This window comes from Falco biarmicus, chromosome 8 (genome assembly GCF_023638135.1).
Source record: "Falco biarmicus isolate bFalBia1 chromosome 8, bFalBia1.pri, whole genome shotgun sequence".
Classification (NCBI taxonomy): domain Eukaryota; kingdom Metazoa; phylum Chordata; class Aves; order Falconiformes; family Falconidae; genus Falco; species Falco biarmicus.
This window is the reverse complement of record NC_079295.1, coordinates 63,647,399-63,667,184: the sequence shown is the minus strand read 5'-3', so window position 1 is coordinate 63,667,184 and position 19,786 is coordinate 63,647,399. Positions and strand designations below refer to the sequence as shown.

Below are 19,786 nucleotides of genomic sequence, written 5' to 3'. Positions count from 1 at the left end.
ATTCCCACTCTCTTACAATTTTCCTGCTCCCTCTATTTTTAAACTTTTTATTTCTTCTCCCTTGTCTTACATAATTCATTGCACAGTTAAGTTATTGCACACAACTGCCTTGTGATAACAGCAAACTGCAGAATGCATTGTTACTGTCCTTGCTACAAATTAATACATTCCAAGTAAGCACATTTTACTTTCCACTTGCAAAGATTTCAGCTCCAGATTTTGGAATATATGGATTATCCTTTGCTATTTCCCTTGGTGAATATATATCATTGCTAACCATTACTGTGTCTGTAGCCAAGGGCAATATAAAATGTTATTATCTTAAGCAAAAGAGGAAAAAAGAAGCATTCAAACAAGTATGAGATTGGGTAGATTGCCTACTACTGCATACTGAGTAGCACCTTACCCGTGAGCAGACCAATTCATTACAATAAAACAGCTCAGGTGATAAAGGCACACGACGAGCACAGATGGCAGTATCAAGCCCCAAAGACATACACTGCAGCTATAGAACCTATATACTCCAGGGCTTAGTAATAATTAATAGATTAATCATTTACTTGAGAAGTTTTAATCTTTCCATTTATATTTTGAAAGGAGTCTGCAGCGTTATATGTTTTGTTTTGAAAAGCCACATTAAGAAAACTTTCGTGTTTCAAACATCTCTCTGTTACTGGAAAATTTGTCCTACTGGACCCTTATAATTGGGCTGAGGATTGAATGGCTTTTTAAAACTGTTTTCAAGGAATACAATATTCTGATTTATGCTGATGTTTTCCAAAGTGCAAGACCACGGAAAATGATGCCCCACACTCAGCAGTCTCTTGATTTGCAAACTATCAATTTTCATAGTTGATTACAATTTTATGAGATTCTTTATCCTCAGCAACTATTTTTCCTCTTGAAAGTGATAAATTGCTTTTCCTCCCTACAGTTAGTGTATGCTGTACACACTTCCCAAGCAATATCCATACGTAGGAGAGAACATAATTTTCCCACTGTTCTTGGCTTCTCCTGATCAAAGATACCAGCATGCAAGATAAATATCTCATTGTTAAACTTTGCGCTGCCTTTCAGCACATCCTTTTCTTCAGAAGACATTAAGGGCCAGCTGTATAAATACACTGACGCATTCTACCACTGCTGTCAACCCTAAGATGGATGAGCTCAACCCAAACCTACCACATCAACTGTCGCACGCAGGACGCATTTCACATGTGTGCGCTATGCTTCTTGCCCAGAAGACGTGAGCCAGCGGTTCAGGGCATTCATCTGGTGGTCTCCCCATTTTCTGTGTAACAGGATTCTCATTTCTGCTTGTCAACACAAGCATCTGGATCTGCCCGTGGTGTTTGTGATATCCTGAACCAGCCAATGCAAGGGGAAGCACTGCATGGTGTTCAGCAGTCGAGCAAAACCAGCCCTCTTCCCTTTCAGAAAGGCTGCTTGGGAGAGGATCTTTAGGCCAAAAAATCCGTAAGCGCGCAATGCCCGGTGCTGAGTCATCCAGCGCGGAGCTGCTGCGGGCACTGCAGACACTGACCAGCCCCGGCACGGTGCTGCACACCTGCGGCTGGGCTGGTGGCACCGGTACAGCCACGAGTATCAGCCAGGACCCCGCCTGCCTGCCAGCAGGAACGTGACCGTGATGAATTCCCTTCCCTTGGACAAGAGAAGGAACAGCCACGACAATAACACTGGGATGAAAGAGAGGGTTTCTATGGGTAAACTTTTGATAAATTTGAATAGTCTGTAATATATTCAAGTAGAGTTCCGAATCCCAGAAACTTTTAATTTTGTTTAAACTGGGCTCCAAGTTTTCTATTTAACCTTGTATTTCCTGGCACATATAACTCGAATCAGATTCTTTTAAGGAGAAAAAGGCTATAAAAGGAAAATATTTTGTAAGCTGGACTGATGGGCCTCAGTGGGAACAGTACCCAGGTGGTACAAAAAGGATCAAAGGACACTGGAAGAGTTACTGCAGCTTTGGAAACACTGAATTAACTGAAACACAGTCTAAAAATTGGGACCTGCCTGTACAGAGAGACAGTGAGCTTGGGAAGGGTTAGGGATAAACCCAGTTGGTTCTTCCTTCCCAACAGAGAAACGTGGAGTTTTCTCTATTAAAAAGAAAAAAAAAAATATCTTATCGTTTTCATAGAATTAAAAAAAACCCGTGTTTTTGATGTTAAAAGTGTATCAGTCCCTCCCTGGAGGAGACAGGCAAGCGGATACACCCGAGTTCTGGCTGACTTGGTTCTGTCACATTCTCTTACCATTTTAGTCCAATACAGAAAAGCAAGAAAAACCCTCCTGTGCTGAAGATGGAGTTTTTAGTTTGATACAGACAGACAGAGACAATCCCCAGTGCAGAACAGAGCCCATCAACTATACTTAGATACTCGGCATCTTCACTCACTTCAGCTTGGCTCAGTTTCTTCCCTCTACTCCTGTCAAGAGCAATTCCTCACTTTCTCCTGCAAGTTATTAAAACCCATCGAGGATTTCCTGCGCAGGGCTCTGCCCCAGGACCCTCCCTGTCCCATCCCCGTCTCCCCCCCCCTGCACCTGAAGGCAGGCAACACTGTCCTGCCATTGGTGCTGTCACCCCAACGTCAGTTGTTGGAGGAAGCCACAACACGGGTAGAAAAAAGGAGAGAACGTGGTAATACGGGCAGCCAGCCGGCCCCATCAAGAATTGCAAAAACCTGGTTTTGCAAAGCCTAATGGCCCATGTGGGAATATCAGGTGCCTCAAGACAAAGACTTCTAGACCCTGTGGTGTTTTCTAGCAAGCCTGGGTTGACACCAGAATGCATGGCATTTTTTGCAGTGTTTAGTGACAATACAGCAACATTAAAAAGCCAACATGGGTAGCAGGTTTTTTGGTATCACAATGTTCTCTCCTACTAGTAAGAAAAAACACAAGCAGCTGTGGTGTGGAACTTCCATTTACAAAGAAAATGGGATCTTTCAAGAACAAGTTAAATCTAAGTGGCAGGCATGAGTATGAAACGTATCAACCCCTCCCCACACTCCATCTAGCTTTCCTCTCATTCCGATTTTAGTTTCAAAGCCTTTGGGCCTTATATTCTCAGTGATGATAAAGTCTACATTGTTGTCTGCCAACTAAACTCCATTCAGGCCTCATAATATATCACATAATATACACGGGATTAAGTTGTTAGCTTGCTTTTCTTTCAACTGTCGTTCATCAAACAAATAGCGCTTTGAGGAAGGAAACCTATTTTCCCAGCTGCAGCGTGCACAATCTAGTTATCCACATTGCTGAGATTTTACATTTTACTATCTCAAAAGATGACAAATTATTATGTAGAAACATTAAGTCAGTTTTCATTCAAATCAACTGGATGCTTCATGCTTTCCTCCAGGTACTTGCTGTGGGTAGGGAGCACTTACACACGTCCAGAAGACTTGAACTGCAGTCAAACAAACCCCACATCCACCGTGGCACTTCTTGAAGTGCCTAAATATTCTTTTTTTACTCTTTCTCTTCGTGTCAGCCTCTGTCTATTAACCTGTATGTAGCTATCTGCTCTTACCAGCTGAAAGATCTCCTCTTTGTAGAGGTCTGCACACATCTAGAGAAAGAACTACATATTCATTTTGCTTATAATGTATCCCCTGTAACGAAGTTTCTGAATTTTTCTGAATTTCACAGAGTATGTCAAAATCTACCCATAGCGTGCAAGGGGTTCCCCCGTCTCCTCTTCTGGAGATACTGCCAGTCATATTAGCACATGTATGTGTGGGTTTGAAGTTGGACATCGATCCTGCTGCTGGGGAGGTGGACACTCTGCGGGCTGGCCCCTTGATGAAATGCTGGTTTAAGCCAATAGAATTTTAAATAACCGTGACTGACTGAGTTTGAGGTCAGAAGAAAGTTAGCAAATACCTGAATGTAAGTTCCACCAAGCGCAAACGTGGTCCGGGGGACAGAGGGGAATGAGAATGCTGAAATACGACCCGTGCGGTTCTCTCCCCCCTAAAATGGTTCGCCCTCATTTTGCAACCCAGCGGGCCACATCTTTAGCCCATGTAAACAGCCCCCAACAAATCAAGGTAACTACAACCAGGTAGTCATCTGATACATAGCTGGGAGTTAGACAGCTAGTTTTGGAAACACTGTGCTGTATTTATTTAAATATTCTGGGCTATTTCATGCAACAAATTATTTTCTGGAAGAAGAAATTAGTGAAGCAACACTTCTGTTGACAAAAGTAGTAATTAGTCCAAGAGATGCTTTGAAATGCTGCTCTTAACTCTACGGAAACCTTACTGACAGCGTGTTCTACAGCTAGGATACCTGCTGAAGCCCAGGGAGTTATACACGTCCCCCCCTTGGTACCTTTCTTTTTGATTGCCTGTGTGATACAGCACGAGTGAGCAAACCCCGAGCTGCATTCGCGCTCGCACGCAGACAACTTGGTGCGTGGCTCTTCACGTCTCTGTGCGAATGAGATTAACACGCAACTTGGCTTACGGGAATGTTCTCATGGATTGTCATATATGCCATTTACTAACCATTCACCTGAAGGATGTGGGTCTGATACAGCTCTTCATAGCCGTAGGCATGACAGGTGTAATTGCCCATGTGAATAGTTGTTACCTTGGTGATGTAGAGCGAATCATCTTCTCCAAAATCCTGTATGGAACAGAAGACAGGAAAGGTGCCTTATTATTTAGTAAAAATATTTTAAACACCACATGGAGGGAGACTACCTGTTCAGTGGTTTTGATAGCATCGCAGCTTGGGAACACAACTTGCCTTGAACAGTAAGTTTTAAAGTTCATAAATCAACATGCAGGGAGAAAATGAGCAGCAATTTAAGAGTGAGGCGAAGTAACTCATCTGAGAACATGAACTTTTGTGCTGGTAGCTAACAAGGCGCTCTTTGCACATAAAAAAGACAGCAATCTCCAGCTGTTTTATTTATGGCGGAATTTAATATCTACCCGTTAACCTCAGCTGCATAAAACGCTAAGTTCTGGGTGGGTTAAGGTTTCCTTTATCCATGCCACTTCTTAGAAAATGCACTGTAACCTTGAGACTCGATGAGGAAGAACTGAAACTGTTTCTCACTGATCTCAGACAATATCCTAGGCAGGAGACAAGGAAGAACACAAGCATTTTCTCAAACAAACTTATTTTGATCTGCAACTGCTTGACAAATATCCTCCTTTATCCCCTCCATCTTCCTAGATCTGCTCTTGTATTACTTTAATTTTTGATTATAGATTGGGAGAATATGAGTTAGTCGAGAGGTTTTGGCATTTGAACGTGTTGTTCAAGCGCCCTGCCTAGGAATTTATTTCAAATTATAGTTAACAGAACCACAACGCTGATGGGTATACAAAGCAGCTTCTCTTGTTACACCATTAATGTTCAGATTTCTGCAGCTCCGGAACGTTTGCACTTCTATGCAAATCCAGAAGGATACATTTGAAAAACAGTTCATGAGCTGTTCATGAGCTTAAAGAATGATATTTTTTAATTAGTTCTTCGTGTGAAGCATGCTAAACTCTTTGCTGAATTACACTGCAGAAATGTGGTAAAATTCAACTTAGAATCAGGATGGCACAAACCCAGTACAACAGGGTGAGTGTTGAAGAGTGGTTTTGCTCTGGAAAACTCAAGGACTTTTTTTTTTTTTTTTCAAGTTTCCAATGTGTAGGTGGAAAGCCAGCCTGCAGCCATGGGTGCAGGGGAAAGCCCCGACCCAAAGCCGTGTCTCTGCCACCCCGTCCGGCACGGCCACGAGGAGCAGAAGGGAAGCGCAGCACCGCAGTGTGGCGAGGGGGGCAAACCTCACAGCCAGGGTCTTCCAGCACAACTCCATCGAACCTACCAGGGTGGACGGCAGAAAAAATGAATGCAAATGTGCTGTGCGGGCTGAGAGTCACGAATTTGGGTCCCAGTCTCTTTGTGGTGGAGAAAGCGAATCTATGCACAGAGGTGCTGACACCACTCCCTTTCCCTGCTGTGCCCGTGGCAGGTCCAATGCTACAGGGAATCATCCCCATCCATGCTCTTGCTGCCACCCCCCTGCCAGGCGCTCAGAAATTATGAGCAAGAGTTGTTTGATCATTGACCAAAACCATCTGGGGCTCCTTATATTTCATATTTCCTGCCTCTTCAGGGTGCATCTGCTTTACAGTTCGAAGCCTTCCTTTCCAGCCAGGACACTTGGAACATTTTTTGAAGGAAGCTGCGATTCTGAGGCAGACTTGCAATGCCAGCTGGCACCCATAAAAAATAATAATAAAAAAATACAAGGTAGCCCATCTCTTGCAGTATGGGATTGATCTGGCATTATTTTGCTGGCTCTTGAATCTTCTCCAGTAACTTCTGTCTGGCACCAGAGAGATGCCTTCATGCCTTTCCCCTCCGTGGCTCAGTGGCAGGCCAGCACTGGCAGGGAGGAAGAAAGGTTTGGGAACTTGCCTAGTTTTGAGACGTGTTACAAGGCAGATTGAAGCGAGCACCCAGCAATACAGTTTACAAGCAGGGCAGCAACCCTCCCCAAAGCACAGACCTTAACCGGAGAGGGCACAGAGATAACCACCCTGGCTGTGCTATGTGCTGCCCCAGTGCATGAGCAATTATAAAGAATAAGAGTAAATCCACAGATGACCCTGACATTCGTTATTCTATAAGCCAAAGCATCTCAGATATTACTGCCACCCTGGGTATCAGGCAGATTTAGCATCTACACTATGGGATAAGCTGGTTAAGCTGCCCAATACATTATTACAAATACCCACTCAAAAATTCCCATTTCAAGCTTTTGCCTGTTTTCTGGTCAGCTAGATCTTTCCTGCCAGAAAGCAAAGATGCATGAGCAACTGCAAATAGAAAAGATATCAGCCCTGTTCAAATGATATTTGCATGTGATAGAGAAAGTGGTTGCATAGAGGGAACTTAATAACAGTTTTAAAAAGTTAATCCCAAAGTAACTCAAATTGAGTTTAGATCAATAAAAGCAGGATGGGTACTTTTATGGAATGATTTATACGGAGTTGTGGAAAAACAGGACAATAAAATCTTCTCTGTTTTAAGTATGTTGCTTCCTTTAAGATATCTCAGAAAAATATTATGAATGCTTGGTTTGTGCTCTATAATTGTCTTTTTATGGACGATCTGTTTTTTCCAATGCATATAAATGTATTAATATAAGTAAAGACCCTTTGAAAAACAAATTGAAGCAAGATTATAGTATTATTCTCTTTCTCTCCAAATGCATTTTTCTTGTAAAAAGAAGCTTATATTGGTAAAAGCATGGTTTATGACTTTAAAAAACTATTGTCTGACTTTTAGCACTTAAAGAAGGTTATCAAAGATGCTTTAGTTTAACACCATATCACTTATGTCAGGCATAGGGAAATTATCTGCCCTGTGTTAGAACTTGTGCATACACAGTAAATTCACATAAGACTACAACATTGTTAAGAATGACCAGTATTAGATGTGGGAAGGAAAAAGCGATTATGAAATTTAGGTTCAATACTGAACCTTTTGTTGCTACAAAAAAAAAATAATACTGAATTCTCTAGCAAATTAATGACTCGGCGTGTTTATTGCAGCTCATGGTTTCTCCTTGAGTTTCCCTGTGGATATAATTAGTACATTAGGATTTCACAGTTACGTTTTATATATATGCATACATTCTTACGCACAAGCACTTTCTGTGTGTATTTCATGAGGGTATATTTGGAAGCGCTGTAAAAACCCAAGCCCTAGAGCATTAGGAAATGATGAGTCTTTGATTCCTTAATAGCCTCTAACGCTACATCTTACACCCCTCCCGGCCAGGAGCCCTGCTGCGCAGTGGGCTGACCCCGCACTGGGGGGCTCTTTCCCACCCCCCTCTGTGCTGCTCCACCTTTGGCAGCTCTTAGGGGGCTGCTCAGGTGCATCTCTTGCCGCTGCCACTGCACTAACCGGTCAGTGAACACGGGCAGTGTGTTTAGCTGCTGGTTGGGTTTGCTGGGAAGTGGTCCTCGACAGGGTCTAACACCGCAGTGCTGCACACAACTTTATCAAGCTGAGAAGGAACTGCAGGGCAACGAGGACTTCTTGCCTCTCAAAAGCGTGCATCGGGCAAGTGGGAACTCTTTGAACAAAAGTTCTCAGAACCTGTTCAGCACAAAACATTTCTAGAGGCTCAAGTTCTGAGCTCCATCCCCCCATCCAAACACGCCCACATAAGCTTGCCGGGAGAACTGGCCGGGGGGAGGATGGGGTGGGGAGAGGGGATGGGAAGAATTCACACTGGAAAAAGGCAGAGGAAACATTTCACAGAATCATAGAATTGTTTAGGTTGTAAAAGACCTTTAAGATCAGTAAGTCCAACCATTAACCCAGCACCGCCAAGCCCACCACAAAACCATGGCCCTAAGTGCCACATCTACGCGTCTTTTAAATATCCCCAGGGACGGTGACCCCACCGCCTCCCCGGGCAGCCTGTGCCACTGCTTGGTAATGCTTTTGGTGAGGAATTTTTTTCTGCTCTCCCATCTAAACCTTCCCTGGTGCGACCTGAGGCCATTTCCTCTTGCCCTGTTGCTTGTGACCTGCAAGAGAGACTGACCCCCACCTCACCACAACCTCCTGTCACGCAGTTGTAGGGAGCAAGAAGGTCCCCCTGAGCCTCCCTTTCTCCAGGCTGAGCACCCCTAGTCCCCTCAGCCGCCCCTCACAGGACCTGTGCTCCAGCCCCTTCCCCAGCCCTGCTGTCCTGCACGTCCTTTGACGTTTTTCAGAGGCTTTTACTTGCAAAGCCATGTTTCCAAGCCACTCTGAGCCTCGAAGCCGTCAGAGGGAACCATAAACATCCATAAAATGGACTTAACTTAATTCTCTCACCCTAAAATGATCCCAATTTTAAAGCAGAGGATCCCAGGGCTGCCCAGGAGTCTCCATGCGTGCTGCCCACCCCTCAGGAGCTGGGACTGCCCTGCTCCTCCCCCCAGCAATGCCCAACGGTGACCCCGACAGCTATCATCCCATGAAAAACAACAGGCAACCAGGAGAAAGGCAAAGAAGTAACACCTGAGACATGGGTTTCCTCATTGACCACCCAAGGTGAATTTTCTTGTGAAGAGGAAGAAACAGGAATGATGAAAATAGAGGCAGAAACCATTCTACCCGCCCAAACTGATAAGCCTTGCATCAAAGCGGCCAGATGAGGATAAGGTGTTCATCACCTCTATTTTATGAGTTTCATGATAAAATGATGCTACGCGTTCTGGCTAAAAAATAATAATGCAGCAAGCTATGCTTATAATTTCTCATAATTGATAAGGTCGACTACTGGCAGATGATAAACTGCCTTCTCCAGCAGTTTGTATCACGTTTTCTCTCCCTTTTCTGAATAAAAAGTTCTCTACCCTTCATGAGCTTCTTTTATGTCTTGCAGTTACCCTTCAAATAAGTAACTGATTAAGTGACCTCAGAATATGTTTTAACTTTTCAAGATTAAAAAAATGCAAGACCGTGCATTTTAGATTGGTAACAGCTCGGTTATCCAAAAAATAAAAAAGTTGCTACTGCATCCAGTCAATTTCAAAAAATAACAAAAAAGACCCTAGAAAATGGCTATGTACTTTTTTCTTTTATTATTATTGTATTTCCTTTCCATCACTGCTGATTACTCAAGACATCGGTCTCTCCAAACAGAAGATTTTTCATATTTATTTATCCCATTCCTCCCTTACTAATGCGTTCCCTGGTCAAGCAATCTGCCGCGGCTCGGAGACACTGTGCTTAGAAATGTGTAAAACATTGCATATTGCTTGTAAATCTCGTTCACGTTCTGCCTCAAGTGAAATCCAATATGTGATTGTAATGTCACAAATCTCCGGCTCTGACACCCCGGAACACAGCCGGCGGAGGGGACCCACCCCGGGCTGCTGCGCTGGCGGCGATGCCGGGGGTACGGGGCGATGCCGGGGGTACGGGGCGATGCCGGGGGTACGGGGCAATGCCTGCTCGCCTTATTTGCCCATTTCAGGTGCTTTACCATGAAGCTTTCTAACACATCCTGAGGTTGTTCCAACCCAGAATTGAAACATTTAAAACTCTTCTGGCAAAGTCTCTTGTTTTCCAGGAATTTTCAATTAGCATAGAGTAGGTTCAGCCTTATTAATTTTCAGGATAACTTTCAGTTACCTGAGAAAAAAAGATACTTGCCTGATCACTATAAATAGGAAGAAGGAACAGAAAACCAAGTCCCAATGACACAAACCCAGACGATCTCCCCCGCTCTCGGCAAGCGCTGGCACAGGTCACGCCGCAGCTTGGCATCACAGGGTACACACCGCCCGGGCGCCTGCTCTGCCCAGCCCCTGCGATTTTAAACCCAAACAGTGATTTTAAACCACTCCAGTGAGATAATGACTGCTCCTAACAGACACTGGGGGTGGGTCCCCAAGACAGCCGGTACCCCCTCACCAGGTTAAGAGTGTTCATAGCAGAAATAACGACAGAGGGAATGGAGTTCCCCGAGTGGTTTCTTCTTAGGAGAATCCCACCGGTAGCTGGGATTTCTTTCTAAATAAGAAAGGGGGTTTTTTTAGATTTTTTTTTTCTTTCACTTCACTTCTAAACCCTTCCCTTCCAGCCCTTTCCACCAAGCCCAGGGAAGCTGGGAGCCTTCCCCATGTGGTATCAGTGCCTATTGACAAAACCAGTCATCCACCAGACAAACATCAGCACGATTTCACAGTAACTAGCACACCAACGAAAATGTATTAACTAGTTCATGTTAAAAAAAGCTTGCCTGATCAGAGTCCTGGAAATCTCTCTCTGATAATGTTTACAGAAGTTTAAAACAAAATGTACCCAAGCGTTTAATGAGACTGTTATTATGCAAAATCTACAACAATGGCTATCATTTTGAAAATTATTTCTCCTCACTAATCAAATGTCTCTGATCTTTTTTACAATAGATTCATGAGGGATTCATATAAAAATAATAAAAACTAAATTAGTCATGGGCTCTTAAATCACTTTCTTTGGTGCTTTTAATAATTCATTTGCAGAGACAAGCTGAGAACTTATGCTTCATTAATATTATTTGTTCTTGGTTTTACACATGCTATCACTTTAGTTATTTGCATGGAGAAAAATTCAGCCTTAAGCAAATGCCAGAAAACTATTGCAAACACTGCCTGATGGGGTGTTAATTCATCTTTTCTTGTTTTTCTGCTCAAAGAATTCAGCACAACATAAGACTTTGCCGGTAAGCCAAAAAAGTTTTTGGCTTGAACATATGGAAATAAACTTTTTAGATAGTTGTGCAATTATTATATAGGTAAAAATGGACGGCTTTTATACACTGAGAAACTCAAGAGACAATACAGTGAGGAAAATCAACGGTAGGTCTTCTTGCTGGAGCTATTGGAAGGGAGGAATTAGCATACCAGGGATTTAGTGAAATGCTTCTGTTAGTTGGATCTACTAGACATTTCAGAGAAATGAAAAGACCATGACTGAACAGGTAAGTACCAATCTTGGGAGGAAACTGTATTCATAAACTTTCTCCCTACAGTGGAGAGGCAGATAACTGGAATTCATGGATTTTGGTCTGTAATTCAATTATCAGTTGCAAGAGTCAGAACAGCTACGGGAGAGTACAACTGATTTCAGAGTCTAATTCATCTCACTCTCAATTTTTTCCTAATGCATTTTTTTAAGCGTGCCATTCTAGGCGCCTTAATACTTCACAGCAGATGGGCGCACTCCTTTCCTCTTGCTCATTTGTACAAGATTCAGGCTGCATTCGTAGTCCTGCTTTTCTGCTGTAACATCCAGACGGAGTACTGCAATTCATCTATAGGAGATTTGCACCTAATTTCAGGTTTCTTAAAAATTTCACAAGGTAGTGCCCTATGGATCTCAAAACATGCAAGCAAACCAAAACCACCCCAGAGTAACATCTGCCTCCCCCCAAATGGGCTGTTTAGGAAGGTGAAGCCTTACACTCCACCGGCTATTTAGGACCAGGTGAACAACTCTATTGTCTCCATGAAGGCATTTCTGCATTTGCAATAATTACCTACAGACTTTGGTCTGTGACCCAAAAAAGAGCTATTTTAGTCAAGGCACAGGTGGATACAAGTTCTGTGATCTTCATTATAGCAAAGTGAGAGCCTATATATACTGAAAATACTGTAAATACTAATTTTCCACTAAACTTCTATTTTGGAGCCTGCAAAGAGATACTATAAGCACTGTGCCGTTTCATAAACTTTGATTTGAAAGAGAAAAAACTTGGCTCTAAACATGCAACTTCCTGAAATTTAATCCCATCATGATATTACTGCAGCATCTAGGGTGACAGAAGGTTTGATCATTTTAACGGCCCGATTTCTATTAGCACAGTATTAAGTGGGGTTATTCACAGATGATCTTTTTATTATTTAACAGAGAAACTACATTAAAACCATCAACAGGAATATATTGCCCTCACACAACCCGTTTTAATGAGAAGACTAATCCAAGTGACTAGCACTTTAAAGGTTGGCCGTTTGCTTGGGGTTTCAAATGTTATATATGGAAAATAGGTATTTGCACAAATATACCTGCAGTGTGGATTAAAGGCAGGTAGGCACAGATAAGAGCCACAAGACGTACAAGGAGGTGGCAGATGTGCAATATGAGCACTGAACCATTCAGAAAGTGGTCTGCACCCCCCGAGTCCACTTCTGCCACTTCAGCATGCTCTGCACCGTGGACCTGGCAGAGGTTCGGTGGGCAGAGATGGAGGCAGCCTTGGGTTCAGCCAGAGTAAGGTACACAGAGCTGTATGGGGAGGAGGAAAACCTACTTGGAGAAGAGAATCACTCCTTTTTCTCCAAGCATGGACTTACACATCTGAGCTCAGCCTACACATCTCAGGTGCCTCTGGGGTCCTGGGTGAGGACAGGAACCCACGCAGCAACCCCCAAACTTTCTTCCCGAGGCCATGTCAAAGGCAGGAATGGCTGAAGGCGAGATCAGAGGTCTCACCACCGAGCTTCCTTCCCTTGGCAGGAGGCAACGGCAGAGGAGATGCACGGGAGTGGGGCGAGCCTTAGCAGGAAGGCTGAGCTCCCGCACCGCGGGCTCGTCCTCACAGAGAACAGCTTCTCGCCGGACCTGGCTCATCGCAGCTTCAACCTGCCTTGCCTGTCAGCCCGTGTGATTTCCTGACACCGTCATACAACGCATTACGCTGGACAGGAACATTCCAGACCTCTTTGAGAACTTGGCACGTGGACATCTTGCCAGGCACTTCTCAGTGTACTTAGTGCAAGATAAGCTGACTGATAGGTACAAGCGACAATAGCCAACAAACTCTATGCTCCATTTTTTAACTCCTGGGAGCACACTTTTTAATGGCAATTACTGATTTTTCATAAAACAAGGAGAAAGACAAGTCATAAAGTAGCTGCAAAGCGCTCTCACCCCCCTGCCTTTAATCCCCTGGTGTGCTTTCCACCATGTGGGACTTGACCCTGGAGTTCTGTGCTTGTCCTTGGATGGGATTTTTTGGGAGAACAAGGACATGCTATCCTACCTGGAATCAGTAGAAATGAAATAACTTGCATTTCAACCATCTGTTTATGAAAAGCTTATTTTTGAACTAATGATTGAATGCAGATATGAGTTAAAGTGTACAGATTAATTTAAAATGAATAATGAAAGGCACTCATGAATTTATATTATAGCTACCTGCATTACAGTTGGTAATTCACCAAATCTTATCTACCTGTATTCCGTAACATTTGTTTTCTTATGGTAATATTCTCTTCTCCATTGCTTCTCATGGAATAACTTTTGTTTATAGATTTTGTTTATAAATTTACGTATGTTTCTCTGGAAATAATGTCAAATCATGTGAAACAATATCCTATAAATATTGTATAAATACATTTGACTCCAGGAGGATTTTATTATATTTTCAAACTGAGGAATGCTTTCATAATCATGTATTTGGTAAAACTTACTGCTTGTTCCTAGGGGGCAAAAGTGTATTATTTTGAAAGATGACACATTTTAACCACTTCACTATTTGTAGTCAGAAATCCATTTATAGCTATCACAGTCTTATCAGTTTCAGCTACGTTATAGTTGTTTTCTGCATGAGAAAAGCTGACGTGACTTTTAAAAAGTATAGCTGCAAAGGGACTTCTAATCAATAAATAATGTGGATGGGTAATTTATGGATAAATAATATTTTTATGCTAAAAGCAATCTTAAGTGTTTGCAAGAAAAATAATTTAATTGCATGTACCACTAAGATGGCTCTTTTGCAATAGCTATGTGACAACTCTTTAACAGAGTTCTTCAAAGACAGGACAAGACAAATTATTACTGTGTTGCTTATGAAAGCTTCTGATTAAGAATGCAATGAAAAATCATTCATATTTTGCTGCCAATCAAGATATCACATAAAAATGATTTAAGTAATACACTTAAACAACGAGGCTTTATAGCAATCTTCAACCTTTCAGTTCTACGCAAATTTAGGATTATCTAGGTTTTTGTTGACCAACTTTGTCACTTCTACTATGAATCCGGAACACAGTCAACCTTCCCACTTCACATTTGTCACGAATCTGGAGAGTAATAAAGTCACGAAGGACTTTTCAGCAGTGCCTCTCCTGTGCTGCTCTCACCCCTGGCTGGAAGGATTCTGTTTTTTCCAGAGTCAGGCTTCTATCGTCATCTGATTTCTTGAATTAGCATTTAGAAGAGAAATAGCCTAATTGAAATATAATATGAGGATTTTTCTGAGTGTGTGAATATCCTGTAGGTTTTGTATGTGATTACCATTGTGCCAGGAGCAGGGAGGATTTTCTTGAAGTTTAAAAGGTACAACTAATCTCCTGTTGCACTTCCAATTAGCCAAATTGCTAACCTTATTGTGAAAAGCAGAAACGCAATCGAGTTTCTGCTTGAGGCATACTAAAAGAAAACTGAAGTAATTTAATTAACTGACTTCAAGTGCATTAAGCACGCTCCCTTTACTTTCTTGCTGTCAATGCCTTTAAATAGATTATTGTTTAATGTGAGTTTCCGTACCCACGGAAGGGTGAAGCTTTGAACCACCTGCTGCAGCCAGCCCACCCCACAGCGCTGAGCCCGCACGGCTGCCCGTGCCCTCACACCACAAACCCCAAAGCGAATGCTGATGCTACTGCCATGGCACACGCAAGGATCCGCCCCAAGCACAAGTGTGTTCACGCTGCAGATGAACGCGGCTCATGTTCCACGAGTACCAGACTTCTAAAACGTGTCATTAATCTAAATAAAAAGACTGGATTTACCAGCTGAAGGACCATCTCTTCATCCCTGCTGCCAACAAGTGCTTCAGACATGCAGGTGCCCATCCTTGGTCACCGGAGAGGGGACAACCTGAGCTCAAGGGTCCGACAGATTAGGGAAAAGGAAAGATGGTAATGGCCAAATTCTGTCACCTCAAGTAACCAGCCCAGAATACAGGTGGCAGGGATATACAGAGAACATAAAAAACTTTATAGTTCATTTAAAAATAAAAAAGGTGTGGAGGTGTTTATTAGATTAAAAAAAAGTTGATGTGCGCTAGTTGCAGGTGTTATATGACAAGGTGATAGAGGCCATAAACTGACAGGTGAAACATTAAAACTGAGGCATAAATCCTGGCTTTCCTCCCTGTAAGAATCTCGGAGTGCTCTTTTGATATAGTTTCTCGGAGATATACTTGTTCAAACAGATCAAAAAGTAATTTTTTTTTTCCTGCTGTATGGCATGGTACTGTCCATGGGCATGTTGAATCATTCAGGAACCAGTCAGTTTATGCGCAAGGACATAATTTTTTCCGTTAACATTAAATAACCAATGAGAAAGAGTATTACTTATAAGTAAACCAGAAATCCACTTGGGGCAGCACTAAATTAGGGAGGAACTGGCATTTCAGCCTGAAAATGTACTCCTCAAAACTCTATTTGACATAGCAGGATTTGCAAATGAAGCCTCAGAGCCACGTGCTATCTGTCCTTCAAGGATGTGTTTCTACTCGAATTCCTGGACTGTCACCTTGTGTCCAGTTCACACAAGAACTTTAATCTTTTAAGATTAATGTGACCATAACCAAAATTTCATAAAGGCAAGATAAATACTTAGAATTTTCATTATTTTTGGCCCAAAAAAATCTAATTCTTGAGCCTCCAGAGTGTGTGGACATAGGATTTCCAAACAGCTGAATCTCGCTTCTAAGCCCAGCTCAGCCCTGAGCCCAACAAAATCTGACCCTAAACCCACGTCTCATACCTGTCCAGTGAATATAACCGCCCAAAGAAAAGGCTCTTCCTAGACTCCGATCACACAAAAGCTGTTGAAGTTGCTCGCTACAGATTAAACTAAGCACACTGGCAGCACGTGTAATCTTTACTAAGCTTAATCTGTGCCAGGAAATAGATCTGTTCTGAAGAATATTTGCACAAGGAGGTACAGGCGGTAAGCTGCCAGGTCAACCACCTGCACGGCGCGCTGCGCCATGCCCCGACTACAGCAGCGAACGCCTGACTTTGCACATCGCAGCTTGACAGGTTCCCATGTATTTTTAGTGCCAGTGACCCAAAGGCCATTATTCTAATCCTGGCGCTGGTGGATGTCTATAAGAAATCTGGTCAGGTACACTGGCTTCGGGCTGGCTGTGCAATCCTGCGCGTCCTCCTTACGGTTCCTGTATGGTCCCGCACCAATCCTGCAGTGGGACGTTCGCTGGTTTCAAGTTGCACTTCAATGTCATGCTCCAAATGGTGACAAGAAATGCATTTTTAAAAGGTAATACTTGCTTTGATGAAGAGAAAAGAATGTTTAGATGGTTTTAACTGCTGAGTTTGTGCACACAGTAATCACCTATATGTAGTGCACATGATTTTCCTGCTAAGGTAGAACCAACAAATAACGTACCGAGTTGCAGTGCATACATCTGTCCCGTGTGCTGTAATTTCCATGTAATTATTCAGAAAAGTAAACCAAAGATTTTTCACATTTAAGCAATCCTGGATACACAACTATTTTGGGAGCTACAGTATTGACTGTAACTCTGAACTGAGTGGTTATCAAATTAACAAGAACTCAACAAAAATATAAATCAACTCTTGCTGTAGTGTAATTAAAATAAAACCTGATTTAGTGTGCACTTTAATGCAAAGAGAAATGAAATACACACCATATTTTTTGTACATTACTCTCCACTATCTCCATAATTAAATGTTGTTAAACAAACGAGTAGGTTTATACCATTATTCAGGTACTGTCTTTACTACCAACTGACTCACATATCAGACCAGCACTGTGAATTGAAGCAGATTCATCTTCCCGTGAGAGTGCTGCCACACCCGGCTGAATAACCCCTTTTAAAAATGCTCATCAGAAACCTCAGCCGAAGAATGAAAGACAAGTGAAACGGGAGGAATAGAGATAAAAATGTATTACTTGATTTAGATAGAGATTTCATTGCCAACCATAAATGTATTGTTTCATGCTCTCGATGAACCTGCTTCTTTGTAGTAGGAAAGAGATCCCCGAGGAGTTAACGGTCTGCAGAGCTACTGTCCCCCAGGTTCCCAGGGCTGCTGTCCGTGGACCACAGGTTGCACCAAACTAAATGAGCGACAAGGGGTGAAGCACCAGTGCTGTCGAAGTGCTGGGTTATTACAGTACTGAGCTTTAATTTCATAGCATCATATTCCAGGTACCCCTGCTCTCAGCTGCATGTACGTTGTTTCACTTTTATTCCTGAGGCGTATTCACATAAAAACAAAATATCAGGCCAGCTTCCAGTTTTCCATAATAATAACAAGATACAACTTATTCCCTTAAAACTATCACCTGTTAAATGAAGTCATATTCAATGCCCTAAAAAGAAAATGACAAGGGTAACTCAGGACTTACATTGATGTCCTCCAAGTCGAGGAAGTTGAGGATGACACCGTTGCGCTTCCAGATGATGGGAGGCCGCAGCGCCCCGCGGATGTTGCACGTCAGAACAGTGCTCAGGCCAACTGTGATGGTGGTAACACTGATCTTCTGGTCCTCTGGCAGGCTCAGCTGGACCACTTCTGCAAAAGGCAACAAAACAGGAATAACACCAAATAGTACCAAGAGAAGCTGTTCCCCTTCTGCCCCGTCCCTGCTTTCCTTCTTCCTCGTTCAGGAATTACTTTTGAAGGATTTTGGCAAGGAGATGGATTATCCACGCTATAAAAAACATCCTAAACACTAAAGCCAAGTGAGACACGTAGAAATGGAATCTGCCACAATGAAACTTGATGCATCATTTTCCTTAGGGATCTAGTAGTAGTTGTAGCAGGCATTAGGGACACTGGTCCCATAATGGTGGGTCTTCTGGCCAGCCTGGCTCAAGAGTTAAGTCTACAAAGCACTCAGCAACAGGGGGACAAGCAAAGACTCTCCTGCTTGAGACCGCCTGGGCTTCTTTCTCTAGAGGTCTTCTCCAAGGTCCTTTGAAAAGGCATGAGAAGGAGTCAGGCTCTTTCCCTGAAGAAGCAGAATTAAGGTAAGATTGTTGCCACTGAAATATAAATAAACCCATTTTTGAATTGCCCTAATATTGGAAATAATCAAGCACGAAAACTCCTTTGCCAAATGCAGCCACATAGTGCGCCTGAGATACAATGTTCTTCTAAGAAGGAGTAAGAAGCTTTCTCATATTTTACTTAAATTTTTTAAAAAACAATTATTTTGACTTATATATACCACACAAAAGAAACACCTGAGGCAGCAGGCCTTACTGGAAACCACATCAACATCTCTGAAACCACACCACATCACATGAATTCCTTCTGGCCCATGCTCACATGACGCGCCTGCACATTTTGCCATGTGTGACCACACGCATAGGCAAGACATCCGATATCAGAATTACCGTAGGTGCAGACTGTCGTTATTAAGCATTTCAGCAGCAGTGAGCCAGCAAGAGGGCAATCAGGCCACATTGTCAAAGCTCCCGCATTCCCAATTTTATCATTCACATGATGTTTTTTGCTTACTCTCATTCGCAGGCTCTGCAATAAGGAAGCCTTGAAACTATATTGCATATAAATGCTGAAAACTGGTCTTTCAAGGGAATGGCCCATTGAGATGAACAGGGAACGTTCACAGCACTTTGGCATTACATTGCTTCAACCAACTCAGAAACATGAACTGCAGAATGAAACACCCTCTCCTGGCCCCAAGACCCCTCATTCCTCACGTCCACTGCGGTAAGACAGGGATCAAAGTGACCGATGCTGCCTCACCCACGGCCATATGCTTCAGGAAAAACTCCTTCAAGCAGTGCTGACACTAGAAAATGACATACGGGGTCAGATGTCATCCCCCCATCAGCTGGAAAAATCACTCTCCATCCTGCTTGCTTGCTTCTCGCCTCTGTTGTTACGACCCACACAAGATCTGCGTATCGCTTACTTATCTGTGTTGGTTAGACCTAAATTCTACGTGCACTTTCTTCCAGCCTTCTGAAGAAGCGACGACTTTCAGTGAATCCAAATACTCACTTTTATCATGTCAGTTCACAGCTTAAGACGTGTTTTTGCCTTAAAAAGTTAACAGGTTTGGTGGGGAAATCTTGCGCTCATTTATGGGGCTTGCACTATGGAAATGCATGAATAAAGAGAGCCCAGTATCTACTTTTGCAAGCATTTTCCATCTCTTCACATACTGTCTAATTGAAAAATTACATCTCTCAAGTAGTGAATCTGTTAAC

General features: G+C 42.8%; 1 protein-coding gene across 2 annotated transcripts in view; it reads right to left on the bottom strand.

The window, feature by feature from the left end:
• The window catches only part of FSTL4 (follistatin like 4), a 236,531-nt gene that overhangs the window by 24,500 nt on the left and 192,245 nt on the right, over positions 1–19,786 (bottom strand). For both annotated transcript variants that reach the window (XM_056350374.1, XM_056350375.1), the window contains exons 7-8: positions 17,953–18,119; positions 4,548–4,668 (exon numbers count right to left, since the gene is read on the bottom strand). In XM_056350374.1, coding sequence (XP_056206349.1) covers positions 4,548–4,668; positions 17,953–18,119 — 288 coding nt within the window. The remainder of the gene's footprint in view (positions 1–4,547; positions 4,669–17,952; positions 18,120–19,786) is intronic.